Below are 16247 nucleotides of genomic sequence, written 5' to 3' on the forward strand. Positions count from 1 at the left end.
CCTGTGTTAGATATTAACGGTGAAATGAATCACCACAACAAATGTGATGATTGTTCCCAAGGGCGTGTGGCTGCTTTGATGAGAAATCCATCCAAGGCACTGTTTTCAAAAGACACTGAAAGTCATTGACTTGGAGAAAATGAAACTGACCCAACTGAGATGTATATATATATATATATATATATATATATATATATATATATATAGTTTTATTTTTAATTTGGTTTTTCTTTCTAGATATTTCTGTTTTTTGTACTTTAACATTTTATTACTTTTAGTAGCCTACATTTTAGTACTTGTATTTAGTACGTATTTCAGTTAGTTGGCAAGGCTGCGTTCCTAAATTTTTTAAGTTTAAGTTTTTCATCTAATATTTATATTTTATTCCAGCTTTATTTCAATCAGATTTTTTTTTTTTACAGTAATAGATTGGAGAGAGTGATAATGTCTTCACACACATATTTAACAGCCTTTGCCCTTTGGTTTTAAGTTACGCGATGCACATTTTATAGGATGAGTAAAGAGAACATCAATGCCATGTTTTTTAAAATAAGATTTATTAGAATGACGGGATTCATTCATTTCTAATGGTGATTGCTTTAATATTACTAATAATTACTCAAGGGATTCAAAGCAAACCAGAGCCAGTGTGAAATGGCATTACAAAATAATGGATTAAGTCCAACATGTCTATTCAAACAGGGATAGCTTCCCTCAGATTTAAGGCATGTTGCAAATAGATACAGCATAGCTTATATAGCCATTAAATCAGTGTGTGTGTGTGTGTGTGTGTGTGTGTGTGTGTGTGTGTGTGTGTGTGTGTGTGTGTGTGTGTGTGTGTGTGTGTGTGTGTCTTTATATGAGAGATAAGAGCAACGGCTACAGTATCAGACAGGTTGAAATGAGTTAAATCACATCACAGACTGCCTGGAGAAAAGCCTGAGGGAATGGCAGCTTTTGGAAAGCCTAAACCATACCAGAGAAGGACAGATTGAGGGTCATGGGTCATTCTATACACAAAATGCCAATTTAAATGAAGTTAGAGCTTAAATGTTTCAGCTAAATGTGAAAAGAAATGATTCATTATGTAAACAAATTTTTAAAAAAGCATTATTTTTTAAATCATATGACTTTATTGTAATCCCGAAGTTCTGTAGGCCTATGTATTTATGTTTCTTTACTTAGCTACAACCTTATTCAAACGTCAACACAACGTAGCCTACTGGCTTTGGAAATGGAAACTATGAACTATGAAAACATGAGCTCATACAAATATGTTCTAATTGGTAGGATAGGGAAAAGCACAGTATGGTTTATGTGCATTTATTTACATTCCTTGTATGGAAAACTTGAGAGTAACGTTAATAACTTTTAGTTATTTGTGGGCCATACTTTGTTAGTATGGGGACTTTCCCGAAATACATGCATAATCTGCCATATCAAACAAGACAGAGAGATGCAAACAGTGACTTCAGAGTATCCTGGTTTTGGTTGTTGCTTAGCAACGAATAATTAATATATTTTGGAACAATACTATGAAGTATTTATTTTTTTATTTTTATTTTTTTGCTCTTTCGATGTCAAACACAACATTAATAGCTCTTACCTGTTAGGGTTTTGCATTGGAGACGCTGTTTTGAATGTTTAACAATGGCGCCTCTTAGCGGTTGTATTCAGTTGCATATTTACCTCGGGCTGATTTTTTCCTCGTGTTTTACCAATTTTTTATTTTATTTTTTATGTAAACCCATTTTACGCTTTTTATTTATTTATTTGTAACTACTTGTGTATGGAGCTGCACTCAGTTTTGTCAAATTAGGACGCAAACAGGATTTCGTGGCGTTAAGTGTAGATTACACCCCCGAACACTAGACGCCGCTGTTTGAATCCTGTAGCTCCGTGAGAGGCGCTCTGAAGTCTTTTCCGAGTCCGACTACTGACACAAAACAAAGAGCAGACTGGTCAAGCACTGACCTGACTGAACCACCGGCTTTACTTTAAATAATGGGCAAAAAGCATAAGAAACACAAATCAGAGAAGCACACACACGACGGTAGGTCACTTACGATTCATTAAGCAGGCTGGAGAATATTTTTTTTTCCTGTAGGCTGAAAGCTTGTTTTAAGAACATTATAAACTAACAGCATGCACTATGATTAGTATGAAGCATCATACAGACTCTTGATTCTGTCAGTGGATGAGTAGCAGCCTGATATCTGATGTCCACAACGAATATAGAGTAATGTGTGTTTTCTCAGTAGCTTAATTCAAAGGCTACCAGCTGATTGTTTGGTTGTTTTGCTCCGGAATAACGTTACTAGCAGCTGCTGCTTAAAACATCAGATTAACCAAGGAAGTATCAGAATAACAATTTTAGGTTGTTTTCTCCATAAATCTATTAAAGCTAATTCCTCCTAGAACCAGATGAAAGTGCATTGGGCTTCAGTAATTATTGTTTTATGTAGGTTTAAAAGAGATAAAATGTCAGATTTTTTAACAAAAAATAAATAAATAATTGTGTGTTGTTATCACTAATAAATAACTGTCTCTTTTGAGAAGACTTATACTTCTCATAGACATAGTTTGGTATATGAGAAGTATAATTCTTCTTAAAGACACAGCACTTACATATTGTTGTCCTATTTTTAATTGTTTCTATTGCTCTCCTCATTTGAAAGTCACTTTGGATACAAGCGTCTGCTAAATGATTAAATGTAAAAGAGGCAGCTATTTATTAGTGATAACTACAGTGCTTAGTATAAGTGAACACACCCATGCTAAAGTTGACTAAAAAGAGGAACAAAAAAATCATCTTTTGGAAATTGATCTTAATGCCTTAATTAATAAAATGAGGAGAAATCCAACCTTTAAGTACACCAATTTTCTTTGTGAATGAATAATGTATCGTGAATAAATGTAGTATACCTATAATACCTAGAGATTGCCATGGGGTACTTTCCATAAGATCATCTCTCAATGCAAATCAAACCAGCTATTAGGCTAGCTGAAATAAAACCATGCCAATCTCTAGGTATGGTGAAGGGTTTGTGATGATGTGGGGATATTTTAATTCCAAAGGCCAATGGAACTTAAGTAGGATGCATAGTATCCTGGATCCATGAAAAAAACTTCCTTTTAAAAATAAAAATCTGCCTGCCTCTATGGGAATTTAACAGAGGGGTGTCCTGACTTATGCGGTCTGTATTTTAAGGAAGAACATTTATTTATTTACGATACATTATTCATTCACAGTGAAAACTGGTGTCATTAAAGGTTGGATTTTTCCTCTTTTTTTAAATTAAGGCATTAAGATCAATTTCCAACAGATGATTTTTTTTAATCTTTTTAGTCAACTTTAGCATGGGTCTGTTCACTTATACTAAGCACTGTAGTTATCACTAATAAATAGCTGCCTCTTTTACATTTAATCATTTAGCAGACGCCGGTATCCAAAGTGACTTACAAATGAGGAGAGCAATAGAAGCAATTAAAATAACAATAGGACAACAATATGCAAGTGCTGTGTCTTTTAAGAACAATTATACTTCTCATATACCAAACTTTAGTCAACTTTAGCATGGGTGTGTTCACTTATGCTAAGCACTGTGTGACACTAAATAATATATTAAGGTTTTCTGTATTAATTAGGTTAGGTTATTAGTATAGCACTTAAAGAGAGACATTGGATAAATCAGTTGTTCAAAGTCGTTTGTGTTTCTGGCATTGAAGAGTTCACCGAGCGTCCTCTGAAGCTGGTGTTAAAAGTGGCTGGGAATGAAGTCACCACAGGCAGCCCTAGCCTTGAGAGTGTTTATGACGACCAGGTAGATTACGACAAACACAACAAGAAAAAGAAGAAGAAAAAGAAGGACGAGAAGGACAGAGCCAGTCCTCCAGTGTCGCCGGCTGACAAAAAGAAAAAGGTGAGATATGAAAGCTGTTTTTGGCTTGTGATTTTCTTGTGTTGTTTACGTGCTTAATACATGCTAAGCAATGAATGCGTCTCATAGATGACCAAAAAAAGGAAGGGCCCAGACTCTGTGGATCCAGACTGGGATGAACAGAGCAGAACTCCTGCTCGCTCCGATGTTTCCCAAGACAAGCCCCTCACCCTCTCACTTGCCAGAATGGAAGGTAAAGCAGTGCACCCTCTCAGGGTTTAGGATTCATCTATTTTTGATGCTATTGTTTTGAAGGATTGTGTGCTTGTGCTGATTATATGTTGATTTATGGATTTTGTAATTCCTCAGAAAAAGAGCAGACGCCTCTACAGGAGGCCCTGAGTCAGCTCATCCGACAACTCCAGAGGTAGGACTAACATGGTAGTACATGGCTAACTTGAGGACAAGTTGTGGAGTCATATATAACTAATGTACAGTACTGTTGAAAGATTTGGGGGTCGGTAAGATTTTTTTTTTTTTTTTTTGAGTTTTCAAAATAACTTTTTTAAACTGCTCATTTTATCAAAAAATGCAGTAAAAACAGAAATATTGTGAAATAATATTACAAATGAAAATAACTCTTTTCTTTTTTTAAATACTTCTTCCTGTGACAGCACAGCTGAATTGTCAGTATCATTACTCCAGTCTTCAGTGTCACATGATCCTTCAGAAATCTTTCTAATATGCTAATTTGCTGCTCAAAAAACATTAATTATTATTATCAATGTTCAAAACACTTCTGCTTTTTTTTGTTGAAACCGTGATACATTTTGTTAGGATTCTTTGATGAATAGAAAGTTCAAAACAACAGTATTTATTTGATATGGAAGTCTTCTGTAACATTATTTACATTACATTTCTTTACTGTCACTTTTGATTAGTTTAATATGTTCTTGCTGAATAAATGTATTACTATCTTTAAAAGAAAAACTTCAAACTTACCAACTCCAAACTTTTGAACTGTAGTGTATAACTTTATATATAACTACAGTGCTGATCTTAAAAAAAAAAAAACTTACACAAATGACCTCTGATTCTGCATCAATGTTCTCAGTCTGAGTATCCTATTAGATCTGTGTTTTGGGTCTTATTTTCCTGTTGTGAATGGTCAAAATCCTGTCTATAATTACTGTGAATGAGAGCTGAACGCTGCTGTTTACTGCAGGAAGGACCCTAGTGCATTCTTCTCATTCCCTGTGACGGACCTGATCGCCCCAGGATACTCTCTCATTATAAAGAGACCCATGGACTTCAGCACTATGAAGGAGAAAGTGAAGAGGGAACAATACCAGTCACTTGAGGAGCTCAAGGTAATGTGATCATCACAGCCATTACAAGGACACAGACTGGCACCAATGATCCCTCTAATTTTTTTTCTTGCTGAGCAAAACTTTTTTCTATTTGGCTGACATATTTCGCCACCTGAGCAAAAATATTCTTTATACCTGACCTGTACAGCATACGTAGAAACACCATGGTTTCTACATTCAGTTGTAACTTTTAACTTGAATGTGGCATTTCTATTTTATTTGACCCTTTATGTAACTTATTGGTATTAAATCATATTTTTGAAAAAAACAAGCAGTTAATTAAGAAGTCACTAAATGAAGCACATTTTAGGTTACCTGATATTTTTTCACAGTGCTGTTAACTGTACAGTCTTTACCAAGAAATCCTATGAAAAATAATTTACAAAATCTTCTGCAGGACAGTTCAATTCTTTACAATAATAGAATATAGTATGAAAGAAAATTAAGCTGTTACACTGAGATGGTTTGGGAAAAACATAAAGTGTTTTTGTACAGTCAATTAATTGTGTACAGGAAGCATTAAACCATCAAAGTTAAATGATTGTTTATTTCTTATGAATTTCCAATATTTTCGTTAGCAGGGGGTTTCAAAGTTTTTAATGGCAATGAGCCCGTGAGATTCTTTATTTAGGCTTATAATATAATAAAATATAGGCCTAATATAATATCATATTAAAAAAACGAATTGAAGTATTTGAAGTGATATAATATATCAGTTTAAATGCTTCAATTTGTTTACATATTATTATTATAATATATAACAAACTGAAGCATTTAAATAGATCGAATAGCTAAATATGTTCAAGAAAAGTGAATATGTGAACTCTTTTATAGTAATCTAACCATGCCTGAAAAAACCCCACACACACAATAACATGTATAAAAAAAAAACACACACAATAATAACATCATAACTAATGATAGCCTATTTTGAATTTGCACGCAGATGGGTGTGTAATTTTTACCGTTCTGTGTCCATCAACAGTTATTTCTACCACTTTAATCAAACCACTCTTCTTTAAAACATTATGATGTGATTTTATTTCACATGTCTGTGTTTCTCGTTGCCTCTCGTATTGAGCTATTTGGTCCGCACGCAAGACTCACTGCCAATCACACGTGCTCACATCATTCTCTTTCTATGAAACCTGTAAACTGCATTCACCAGTTTTCACTCTATAGCGGTTGACCAGAGCACTGAAATTATTTCTCACTTAAACTACAATCAAATGGATTTCCCCACACATTTCGCGTCAGTCCTCTGCGTGGCATTTTAATCTTTTCTGCGCGGCCGCGGCGTCAGAAGTGCGCGGCCTCAGCATCAGAAGTGCGTGGCCGCGCACGCGCGCAGCTTAGAGGGAACATTGACTGGCACTAAAGCCCAATTTATGCGTGGAACTCACGCCGTAGCTACGTTGTAGGCTGTGTGTAGCTCACATACCCTGATGTGCACCTCTCCAAAAATGTAACAACGCGTCAATTCAATGCGGACTGCAAGCGCTGTGATTGGTCTGCTAGAACCCCTCTCTTGGGTTTCACATGCTCCCTCTGCGCATGTGTAATTGCACGTCAACGCGGACAAGGATGCAGAAGAATAAATGAAAAGCGACGTGTAGCCTACAGCGTAGGTCCGACGCAGAAGTATAAATCAGCCTTTAGGTATGGTAAGCAATTTCTGAGAAACGCACCCAAACAAATTGGTGAAAAATTGCTAGATGTTGGTTCTGTGTAAGTGCTGAAAAAACAAAACATGGGTTTACATAAGCCACTTTTCCACCGTCGTACCGAACAGTTCTTAGAATGGTAAGGAACGGTTTCAGTTGTGTTTCCACTTGAGCCTTCTCGGCCCGGAATTCTCAGCGCGAATGGCTACCCGCGCCGAACCAGCTTGAATCCGTGAAATGATGTCGCCACTCAGGATTGGTCACTACCAGTTTCTCTGTTGCTGGTTAAAGGATTAGTTCACCTCAAAATGAAAATTTCCTAATAATTTACTCACCCCAATGCCATCCAAGATATCCATGTATTTCTTTCCTCAGTCAGTGGAAGAGAAATGAAGTTTTTTGAGGAAAACATTTCTGGATTTTTCTTCGAATAATGGACTTCAATGACAACCACTGTTTTGAAGTCCAAATCAATGCAGTTTCAAAGGTCTTTGAAGTTCTTTAACGGACTGTGCACGATCGCAGCTGAGGAGGGTCTTATCTAGTGAAATGATGGGTCATTTAAAAAAAAAACAAAAAAAACCTTTTAACTACAATTGTTCAGATTGAGCTGATCTGCAACGCGCCGGGAACTACGTAATCACGTTGAAAGGTCAGGCTCGATATCGCCAGTGTCGGCGGAAGTACAATGGGGCGGTACTTCCACTGGCGCTGGCGACATCGAGCCTGACCTTTCAACGTGATGACGTTGTTCCCGGCGCGTTGCAGATCAGCTCAATCCGAACAATTGTAGTTAAAAAGTATACATATATATATATATATATATATATATATATATATATATATATATATATATATATATATATATTTTTTTTTTTTAATAACCCATAGTTTTGCGAGATAAGACCCCCTCCTCAGCTGCGATCGTGCACAGTCCGTTAAAGCACTTCAAAGACCTTTGAAACTGCATTGATTTGGACTTCAAAATCTTGGTTGTCATTGAAGTCCATTATTCGAAGAAAAATCCAAAAATATTTTCCTCAAAAAACTTAATTTCTCTTCCACTTAGGAAAGAAAGTCATGGATATCTTAAATTATTAGTTATTAGGAAATTTTAGTTTAGAGATGAACTAATCCTTTAAGCACGCTATTTGAGGGAAGTAAACAAAGTTAAAATTAAAAGCAATAGCTGACTATTCTCCATAACACGGTCGCTATTTACATCTCATATCATCAGTAAACCATAGTGTTACCAAGGCAACGACTGACGTGTTGGTATTAAATTCCAAAGAGCGGCCGCTATCAGCCCCACAGTGGAAAATGAAGCCATAACCGTATCAGCTGGCCCGGAGCGGCACGGAATGGAACGGTTACGGTAGAAAAGCGGCTATAGTCCCTGCTGTGTAAATAGGAGAAAAACAAAGTAGATCAGACCAGTCAACTGAGCACCAAAGCAATTTATTAGTAGCCATGGTGGGGGAGGAGAGAAAGTGAGCAAATGGGACATTTGTAGAAAGAAAGATAGCTGAGATATTACCAAAAAGGAAAAGGTCAGAGAAATATACTTGGAAAAAGAAGGGTTACTATCAGGAAAGAGCTCGGAGTGGACCCGTGTTAATATTGGATAATGTTTCTAGATGTTAGAGAGCTGGAAGGCCTCACATGGATGCCGAAGTTGCTTTGTTTCTACTGAGTAACATTAGTTTTGCCATGGTTCTGTGAACCAAGATATGCTGCTGTCTTTGTTGAATCAAAGCTGATTAACCCATACTCTCGCAAGCTGTTAGTAGTTGCATAGCATGGTGGAGCAATGAAGAGAGGGGTGTGTTTATTTGGGTTGATTTCAAATATGCACCTTTAAGTAGTCATATATTAATGATTATTCCAGCTGCCTTTATTTGACAAGTGACAGGCAATGATCTCCACAGTCATGTATTGAATATTGATAATGGCCATTTAGACGTGGACAGCTGATGAGGTGATGCTGTGCTGTTGTCCCCACAGCTGGATTTCAGAGTGATGTGTGAGAACGCTATGATTTATAACAAACCAGAGACGATTTACTACAAAGCAGCAAAGAAACTCCTTCACTCTGGCATGAAGATCCTGAGCACAGTGAGTAGAGGAAAAACTGGAAAATTGTGTTGGGGCTTGTATTAGATATAGTTAAATTTTAGAGTTATAGTTGTTGAAACTAAATTTAGCCATTTTAAAAATTTTCTGTTAAAAATCTGTTTTCGCACCAGAGGGCGCTGATGTGCAGTCCACAATATGATCCATTATTAGTGTTGTTGTAGTAGAATGTTTTTCAGTTATACCCATTCAAATCTAACAAACTGGAAAAGTTGAACATGACTTTTTGTGCTTTTAGGAGAGACTGGACAGTTTAAAGCAGAGCATAGAGTTCATGGCTGGCCTGCAGACGTCCAGCAGTCGTTCAGCAGAGGATGGAGACGAGGATGGTGTGACGTCTGACCCTGCCAAAGAGAACTCGTCGGTCATGGACACAAGTGACAACTCACAATCACCCCGTGTAGGCAATAAAGATACTCCAAGGTATGAATCACATATTTCAGTTTTTTTAACTTCTTATCTATTACTAGTTTTTATTTAGATTAAAGGCCGGTTCACACCAAGAATGAAAACTTAAACTATATTAGCCTCTGCACCAGTTGTAATTGCTCACTGCAGGTATGTTAAAGTCAATGGATTGTAATTGCCTGTCAAAAAACCAACAACTGTTGTTCCACTGTGTTGTAATAGTTGTTTGTGGTGTGAACTCCATTATTCTCTTATTAGTATTACAGTTTTTTTTAAATGTATGGGTTTAGTTATTGTTCATAATGTGAATGGGCCTTAATCCTCCATGGTAATCAAATGTCAGTTCAGTTGAGAGTTGGGTGAAACTTCCTTTCAGTTAGTCTGATCCAGATGTTGCTTTGAAAGTGGACAATTCTGTTTCCTCTTTTTTAATTTTTTTTTTTTAATAATTCTTAAAATAATGGTTCATATTAATCACAGGCAGGATATGAAACACTGCCAAATGTGAGTGAAAATACTTGCAGGTTTTCTCGTCAGTTGGCTGGCTACTTCGGCATAACGCATGGTTTAAGACCGAAAGTCTGACCGCTGCTGTGACGTGGCTGATGTGACGTGTAAAAAAATCTGTCTCAACTTGTGCATCTTACGACAGTCTTTACCTCAGTGGAAATAGGCTTTGTAGATAAACCTCTTAGTGTACATTTTCTTCTTCTCCACATTGAGATGTCACATCTAAAATATAAAATTTTAGAAAGTTATGCAAAATACACCTTTATCCATAAAATATTTATGGCTGGAAATAGTTTTCAATTGAGAAAGTTAATACCAGATCTTAATCACGGTGATGAATTGGCTGCCATTAAATTAAAAAAAGATATTTTGTCTGCATGGGAAAAAGAGTGCGTGACTTTACTTAAATGGTGATGTGGTCAGTAAAAAAGCTTCTTTTCTCCAGTTTTCCTAACTGTGCAGCTATTCACATTGGCTTTGTAGCTGGATTCAAGGCTTCTGCTGCTGTACTGAAGCCAGTGAGACATTCCAAGGTGTTGCCGGGGTGTTCACTGTCTTTCTCTATTTACTCTTTCTTTTTGTTGCTTGCCTACGTAAATCGGCTTGGCTGTTACAGTGGGTCGGAGTCTTGGAATGCTTAAACATGTCGTGACTTGTAGGCCATCTGTAGCCAACGAGATACGCACAGACACACACTTTGTATCTTTTCAGGGAGGATGAATCATCTTCCTGCACACTACTCCGCAGGGTCCGGTAGAGGCTTGAGAACAGGCCCACAAAAAACACACACTGATCTATGACATTATTCATAATTTATCCAATCACTGCTCTGACATCAGAGTTCATTAGGAGTTTCAGGAATGATATGCCTCATATGTGGGGATTTATTTACTCTAAAGCGAGAGAATTACTGATAACACAAATACATTCAGAATTGCATCAATGTGTGTGTAACAGGGACAGTAAGGATGATGCTCAGAAGAGCCAAGCAGAGAAAGACCTGGAGGAGATCAAGAAGATCATTGAGGAGTCTGGAGGGAAACTCTCAAACAGACGTCTGCAGTGTGAGGTAGGAGTGTACAACACCAGGGAACATTAACCATGTATTATTGTACAGCATTCACATGTGAGATCATTCACTGAGCATGTCAGATAACAGTTGATGAACGGTTGCTTTTCTTATGAGCAGCTGGAGTTGGAGAGAAGGACGTCTGATGGCTCAACCACTCTGGGAATCCTGAACCCCGCTGACCTGAGCGCTGGAGGTTTGTGACTATGAATGTTAAAGAAAAAGAGCAAATGTTAGACGAGTGTACAAAACGTGTATCTTATGCTTCCATGCCAGATCCAGGATACTGCCCAGTCAAATTGGGAATGATGGGAGGTAGATTGCAGTCTGGAATAAACACCCTTCAGGGATTCAAAGAGGACAAGAGAAACATGGTCACTCCAGGTATTATACATTCACTCTTCACTCTGTCACTAACTTGAATCTCACTTTGTATCAGTCTCAACCACTCTGTTAATACCAGTACTACTCTTATTCGTTTTCCTGGAGAAATGACTTGATGAATAAAATGTCTCAATTAGCAATGGGCTTCGGTCTGTGGCCTTGCCTTCAGTCATGCGGAGAAGATCATGGGAAGGGTGTGTTATAATCTCTGTTCGAATACCTAGTGTTCAACTGCCAGAGGAATGTAATATTATGTACCAGAACAATCTAATTGTTCCTGCTGTCAATTACAAAGAAATCAGTGGGCTGTAGTTTCTACTCATTTGGGTTTTTTGTTTTTTTTTATCTGTCAGTTATCTGTGGTGCTTGCTATATACATTTTTTGCTATTGTTCATATTTGAATCCCTAAATATAAAAATTTAGGACTTCTTGTCCCACACTGTGACATGAATGATACCGCAAATTGTGAGGGTTAGGCAGAAAAATACCATAGCCTTCCATTTTAAGAAGCCAGGGATTTGGTAAGCAGCCACACAGCACTGTTAACCACTCGCAGCATCCAAGTGAGCTTTTTCATGGACATTTCTCACTTGGGGACATGGGGAAAAGGTAAAACGCTATAGTTGTTTGATCGAAATTTGAAGGTTTAGAGTCAAGTTAAAGATGTGTACCATGTAGTTTCAAAACTGACTGTTTTGGAGTAAGCAGTGCATTAGGTTTAGACCGTCTTTTATAAATCTCTCATTGTCTTCTATAGATTTTGTCTGGGGCGCACTTTGGAGCCTCAAGGTGATCTAAAATTATTTAAAGTAAGACAAAACAAGCATTAAAATAACCTGAAACAACTAAAAATCAAGATGTTTATTATATTATTTCACCCCCTCAACAACTGTTTCATTTAAGGGACCAGGCTTTTCAGTGTTGGAAAACCTTGATATATGAGGTAGCCTAATTTTAAAAGACCTGGACATTTCTAGACCAGGAAAACTCATGTAAATCAAGAAAACTTTAAAACAGCATGACCATTTTCTTTTTCTGTAAATGCACTTTTTTTAATGCTAAAATAGATTCCATATCCAGTACCATTCAGCTACTAAAACTTTGGATATTTTAATTGTACTTATTTTAGTTACTTTTAATTTACAGAAATTTAGAGTACCCATAGATTAAAATAAGTTTAGGAAACCAATTCCGGAGAAAGGGGAACTTACAATGGAGTCTAAAAGGTTGAGACTCCGAGTTTTAGACTGCCTGTCCTTCCTCTCAGTCTAACTGCTGGCTTTGGCGGTTACCTATTGAAACATTGTAAAAAATATACCTACTTTTATTGGAATCAGTCTGTGTTCCATAAATTATGCGTAAAAGTCCCCACGCCTCTCTCTTTTTTGCAGTTGCCTATATGAATTACCTATATGGCCCATTCAGCTCATATGCTCCTACATATGACTCCAGTTTTGCCAATATCAGCAAAGAGGACTCCGATCTCATTTACTCCTTCTATGGAGAGGACAACAGTCAGCCAGAATCTGAAAGGTGTGTGTGTGTGTATGCTTGGAATCAGCCATATAAAGAAATATTTCCATGAATTTAGATGACTAAGAAGCAGTCACCTACTCTTTAAAACTGAACCTACATGCATTTGTGTTGTTGTGTGAAGCTGCTCTTCTGCAGGACAAAAGGCCTGATTCACACCCTTCCACCACTCCCCTGCCATTCCACAATTATAATTTGGATGTGTGTGTATGTGTAGCGTTGCAGATTTCCTTGCTAAATCCGAGGAGCATATGAGCAGGTTAGCAGATAATATCTTGGATGCTTTGACCAGTGGGGAGCACTCGAAACAACTGAAAGAGACAGGAACTGTAAGAAATCTCACCACACGCTCATTACTGCAAGTCTTGGGTCAAAATTTACCAGCACATTTAGTCCATAATATATGTATACTGTGTTATATCCATTTAAATTATTTTCAATGGGACAGCTTACTTAAATCTGCTCTTGATGATCAATTCTGGTTTTGATAGGATGATTTTTGTTTTCCTCAGGATAATCTGCCCATGGAAGAACCTGCAGAGAAAGTAGACACAACAGATGATGCTGAGGTAAAACACTATCATATCCTCAGAATGAGATTAAAATGTCTCCTACTAGTGCATACTAGAGTACAGCTCACTTGAGTTGAAGTGAAAACACAAACCAGGTATTTAAAGGCAGCGTCAGGACCGCACACTCTCTGCTCTGCAGCAGCTGTGTCAACAACGCTGACCAACTTTCACACACTAATGGAAAGAATATTTGCCCAGATACACACCAACACACTCGCCCCCCTGTCATTTTTTGACTTCCTCCTTCACTCACACTGATGAATGTGTGTGAGGAAGCTGTGGACGTAGAAGGAAAGGTAAGCATGGGTCCGTCTATGAACATACTGCAGCATTAATCCGTGTGTGACTGCGGTTCTGCTAGCATACCTTAGCAGGGTGGTGCTACTGTTCAACACTGTTTTTAGCAGTCTAAGTATCACACATTATAGCTAGTGGATAATTCATAGTTTTATCCCAAGACCCAACAAGCATTTTACATAGTGATTCCCAACACTGTGTACTTAACCCTGACGGGATATCTAGGCTGGTTCCATGGGGTACATGGAAGGAATTTGATTGTGCTTTGTACCGACAGCCATATTATTTGGCTGTTCATTCCTGTTTTGTCTAATTTACATTCAAATAACAAACTGTATTCAATGCTATTATTTGTTTGTTTTTTTGTCACACTTTTCAAAAATTTGGGTTTGCCGTTATTTTATTTGAAAGAAATGACAGTAAAAATAATGTTCCAAAATCCTGAGAAGAATTCTGAAAAATAATAATAGTTTCATTGTTTCCAAAACAATATTAAGCTGCACAACCATTTTAATAAGAAATGTTTTTGAATTATTTATGAAGGATTGTGTGATTTCTGGAGTAATGATGCTGAAAATTCAAGTATATTAAAAATAGTAAACAGTTATTTTAAATTAGAATAATATTTTACAGTATTACTTTTTTAACTTAATTCTTTATCAAATAAATGCAGCCTTGCTGTGTATAAGAGACTTTTTTCAAAAACATTTGAAAAAATCGTAAACCTTTGAGTGGTAGTGAATACACACAGGCACGCATAGTCCAATAAAAAAGTGACATGATTTGACTTGAGATTTGCACTTGTCTCCAAATTTTGAGCATATTTCTGGCCTGGTGTCAGTCCATGCCCCCCTTTTCACGTCTTTTCGCGCATGTCTCTGTAGGTTGTTGCGTCAGATCCCAGCAGTGGTGATAGTGTGACGGCCCTCAGTTCTGTGCATTTGAATCCTGACCTGCTTCCTGAAAGCTTCAACACAGAAGGTGAGAATCTCCTGTTTCTGAAAGTGTAGTTTGAAATATGGATAAATCCTGTTTAGTCATTTTAGATGTGATCCGACCCCATGAAAATACAGGCCCCATGTTTTTCCAGTTTATAAATGAACCGTGTTTTCATGTCTATTATGCTTGATGAAGTGATTATGATCCTCCTCCCTCAGCAGTGGAATCAGTAACACGCGTGAGCTCATTTTCCATCTATTTAACCGCAAATGGATTTATCTCGGTAAAAAATTCTCTTCCTCCCTTAGAAGCAGAGCATTTCCAACAGAAGCTGGATGAGACGACGGTGTTGCTGAGGGAGCTGCAGAAGGTTCAGAAAGAGAGACTGAGTGCCAAACAGCCGCCAAACATCATCTGCCTACTGGTTCCTACTGCTAAAGAGCTGCAGCTTGGTACGCACAAACACTATACATGACCTTTGATGACTGGTTCACTGCACTCACTCTATCAGATAATACTAGACAAACACTAACGTTTTTCCTGTCCCATGTGTTTTTAGTTTTCCTCACTCAAGGAGTTTTAGTGAGTCAGTGTTGTTGCACATTAACAGACCTGTGGGTTTCAGCAGCTGTTTAAAAGCAGAGATACTTTGCAGTTTTGATCACTTTTAACCCCCACCATTCTTATTGCAGCGGAGAAAGTTACTGGTAACCTGGCCCATTTGACCAGTCAGGTGACCCCTGGTGACGTGTGCAGTGTTTATGGTATCAGAAAGGCCATGGGTGTCTCGCTACCCAACGATACCGCACAGGATACATTCACACACCTGACCACAGGTAACATAAAAACTCAGCACAAACAAGAAATATCCAGCAAGTTAGACTTTGTCTTGTTTGTGAAATGACAATTTCGGTAAATGTGTTTTCTGTTTCAGTGGGAGATATAATTGAACCCATGGAGGGAGTGTGTTGAGATCCTCCATCATTGCAGTCTATCAGTCTGCTTATTCCAGCTCACCCCGCAATGGTGCTGTTTCTGGTTTACTCTCATTCTTCATTAAATAAACATCCTTTTTTTAAGCATTTTGTGTTTCCATTCTTAAGTTGCAAAAATTAAACATTAGCAAGTGACTTGATATAGAAATTGCTCGTTTTTATTTACCAAAAAATGTTCATAATTTACTAAGACCTTTTTTCATCTTCAGAATACAGATGAAGATATTTTTGTCCATCCATTTGAACGTCTGTGCATCAAAAAGATATTGTTAAAGTAATCAAAATGAATCGAGTTGTGTACTCCAAATTTTCTGAAGAGATTTAATTTATTCACATATTAAAGGGATAGTTCACCTAAAAATTTAAATTCTGCCATTTACTCCAATGTTACATCAAATGATGACAATGTCAGTGGATAGCATTTGTAAATGTCTGAATATAATATTAAACAGTTTGAAACTTCTAGCTATAAGCTGAGAGTGGTTCATAGC

General features: G+C 37.3%; 1 protein-coding gene across 1 annotated transcript; it reads left to right on the top strand.

The window, feature by feature from the left end:
- Window positions 1-1877: 1877 nt before the first annotated feature.
- brd7 (bromodomain containing 7) lies at window positions 1878-15843 on the top strand. Its single transcript, XM_077228964.1, has 17 exons — window positions 1878-2053; window positions 3730-3923; window positions 4011-4134; window positions 4251-4308; window positions 5107-5251; window positions 8920-9030; window positions 9287-9471; window positions 10924-11035; window positions 11156-11231; window positions 11312-11419; window positions 12812-12953; window positions 13171-13282; window positions 13466-13522; window positions 14707-14803; window positions 15070-15213; window positions 15454-15597; window positions 15696-15843. Exons 1-17 carry the CDS (start codon window positions 2005-2007, stop codon window positions 15731-15733), a joined length of 1896 nt encoding a protein of 631 aa, XP_077085079.1. The 5' UTR covers window positions 1878-2004; the 3' UTR covers window positions 15734-15843.
- Window positions 15844-16247: the final 404 nt, after the last annotated feature.

Source organism: Siphateles boraxobius, unplaced genomic scaffold (assembly GCF_051911475.1).
Source record: "Siphateles boraxobius isolate OS27281-9 unplaced genomic scaffold, OSU_SipBor_1 130, whole genome shotgun sequence".
In the NCBI taxonomy this organism is placed as follows: Eukaryota; Metazoa; Chordata; class Actinopteri; order Cypriniformes; family Leuciscidae; genus Siphateles; species Siphateles boraxobius.

What these genes read in the sequence shown, in the direction of transcription:
- brd7 (XM_077228964.1), top strand. Translation starts at nt 2,005, where the DNA reads ATGGGCAAAAAGCATAAGAAACACAAATCAGAGAAGCACACACACGAC. An exon ending in AGAGAAGCACACACACGACG is followed by an intron (nt 2,054 to 3,729) that starts GTAGGTCACTTA and finishes CTGGCATTGAAG; the next exon opens with AGTTCACCGAGCGTCCTCTG. An exon ending in ACACAACAGATGATGCTGAG is followed by an intron (nt 13,523 to 14,706) that starts GTAAAACACTAT and finishes ATGTCTCTGTAG; the next exon opens with GTTGTTGCGTCAGATCCCAG.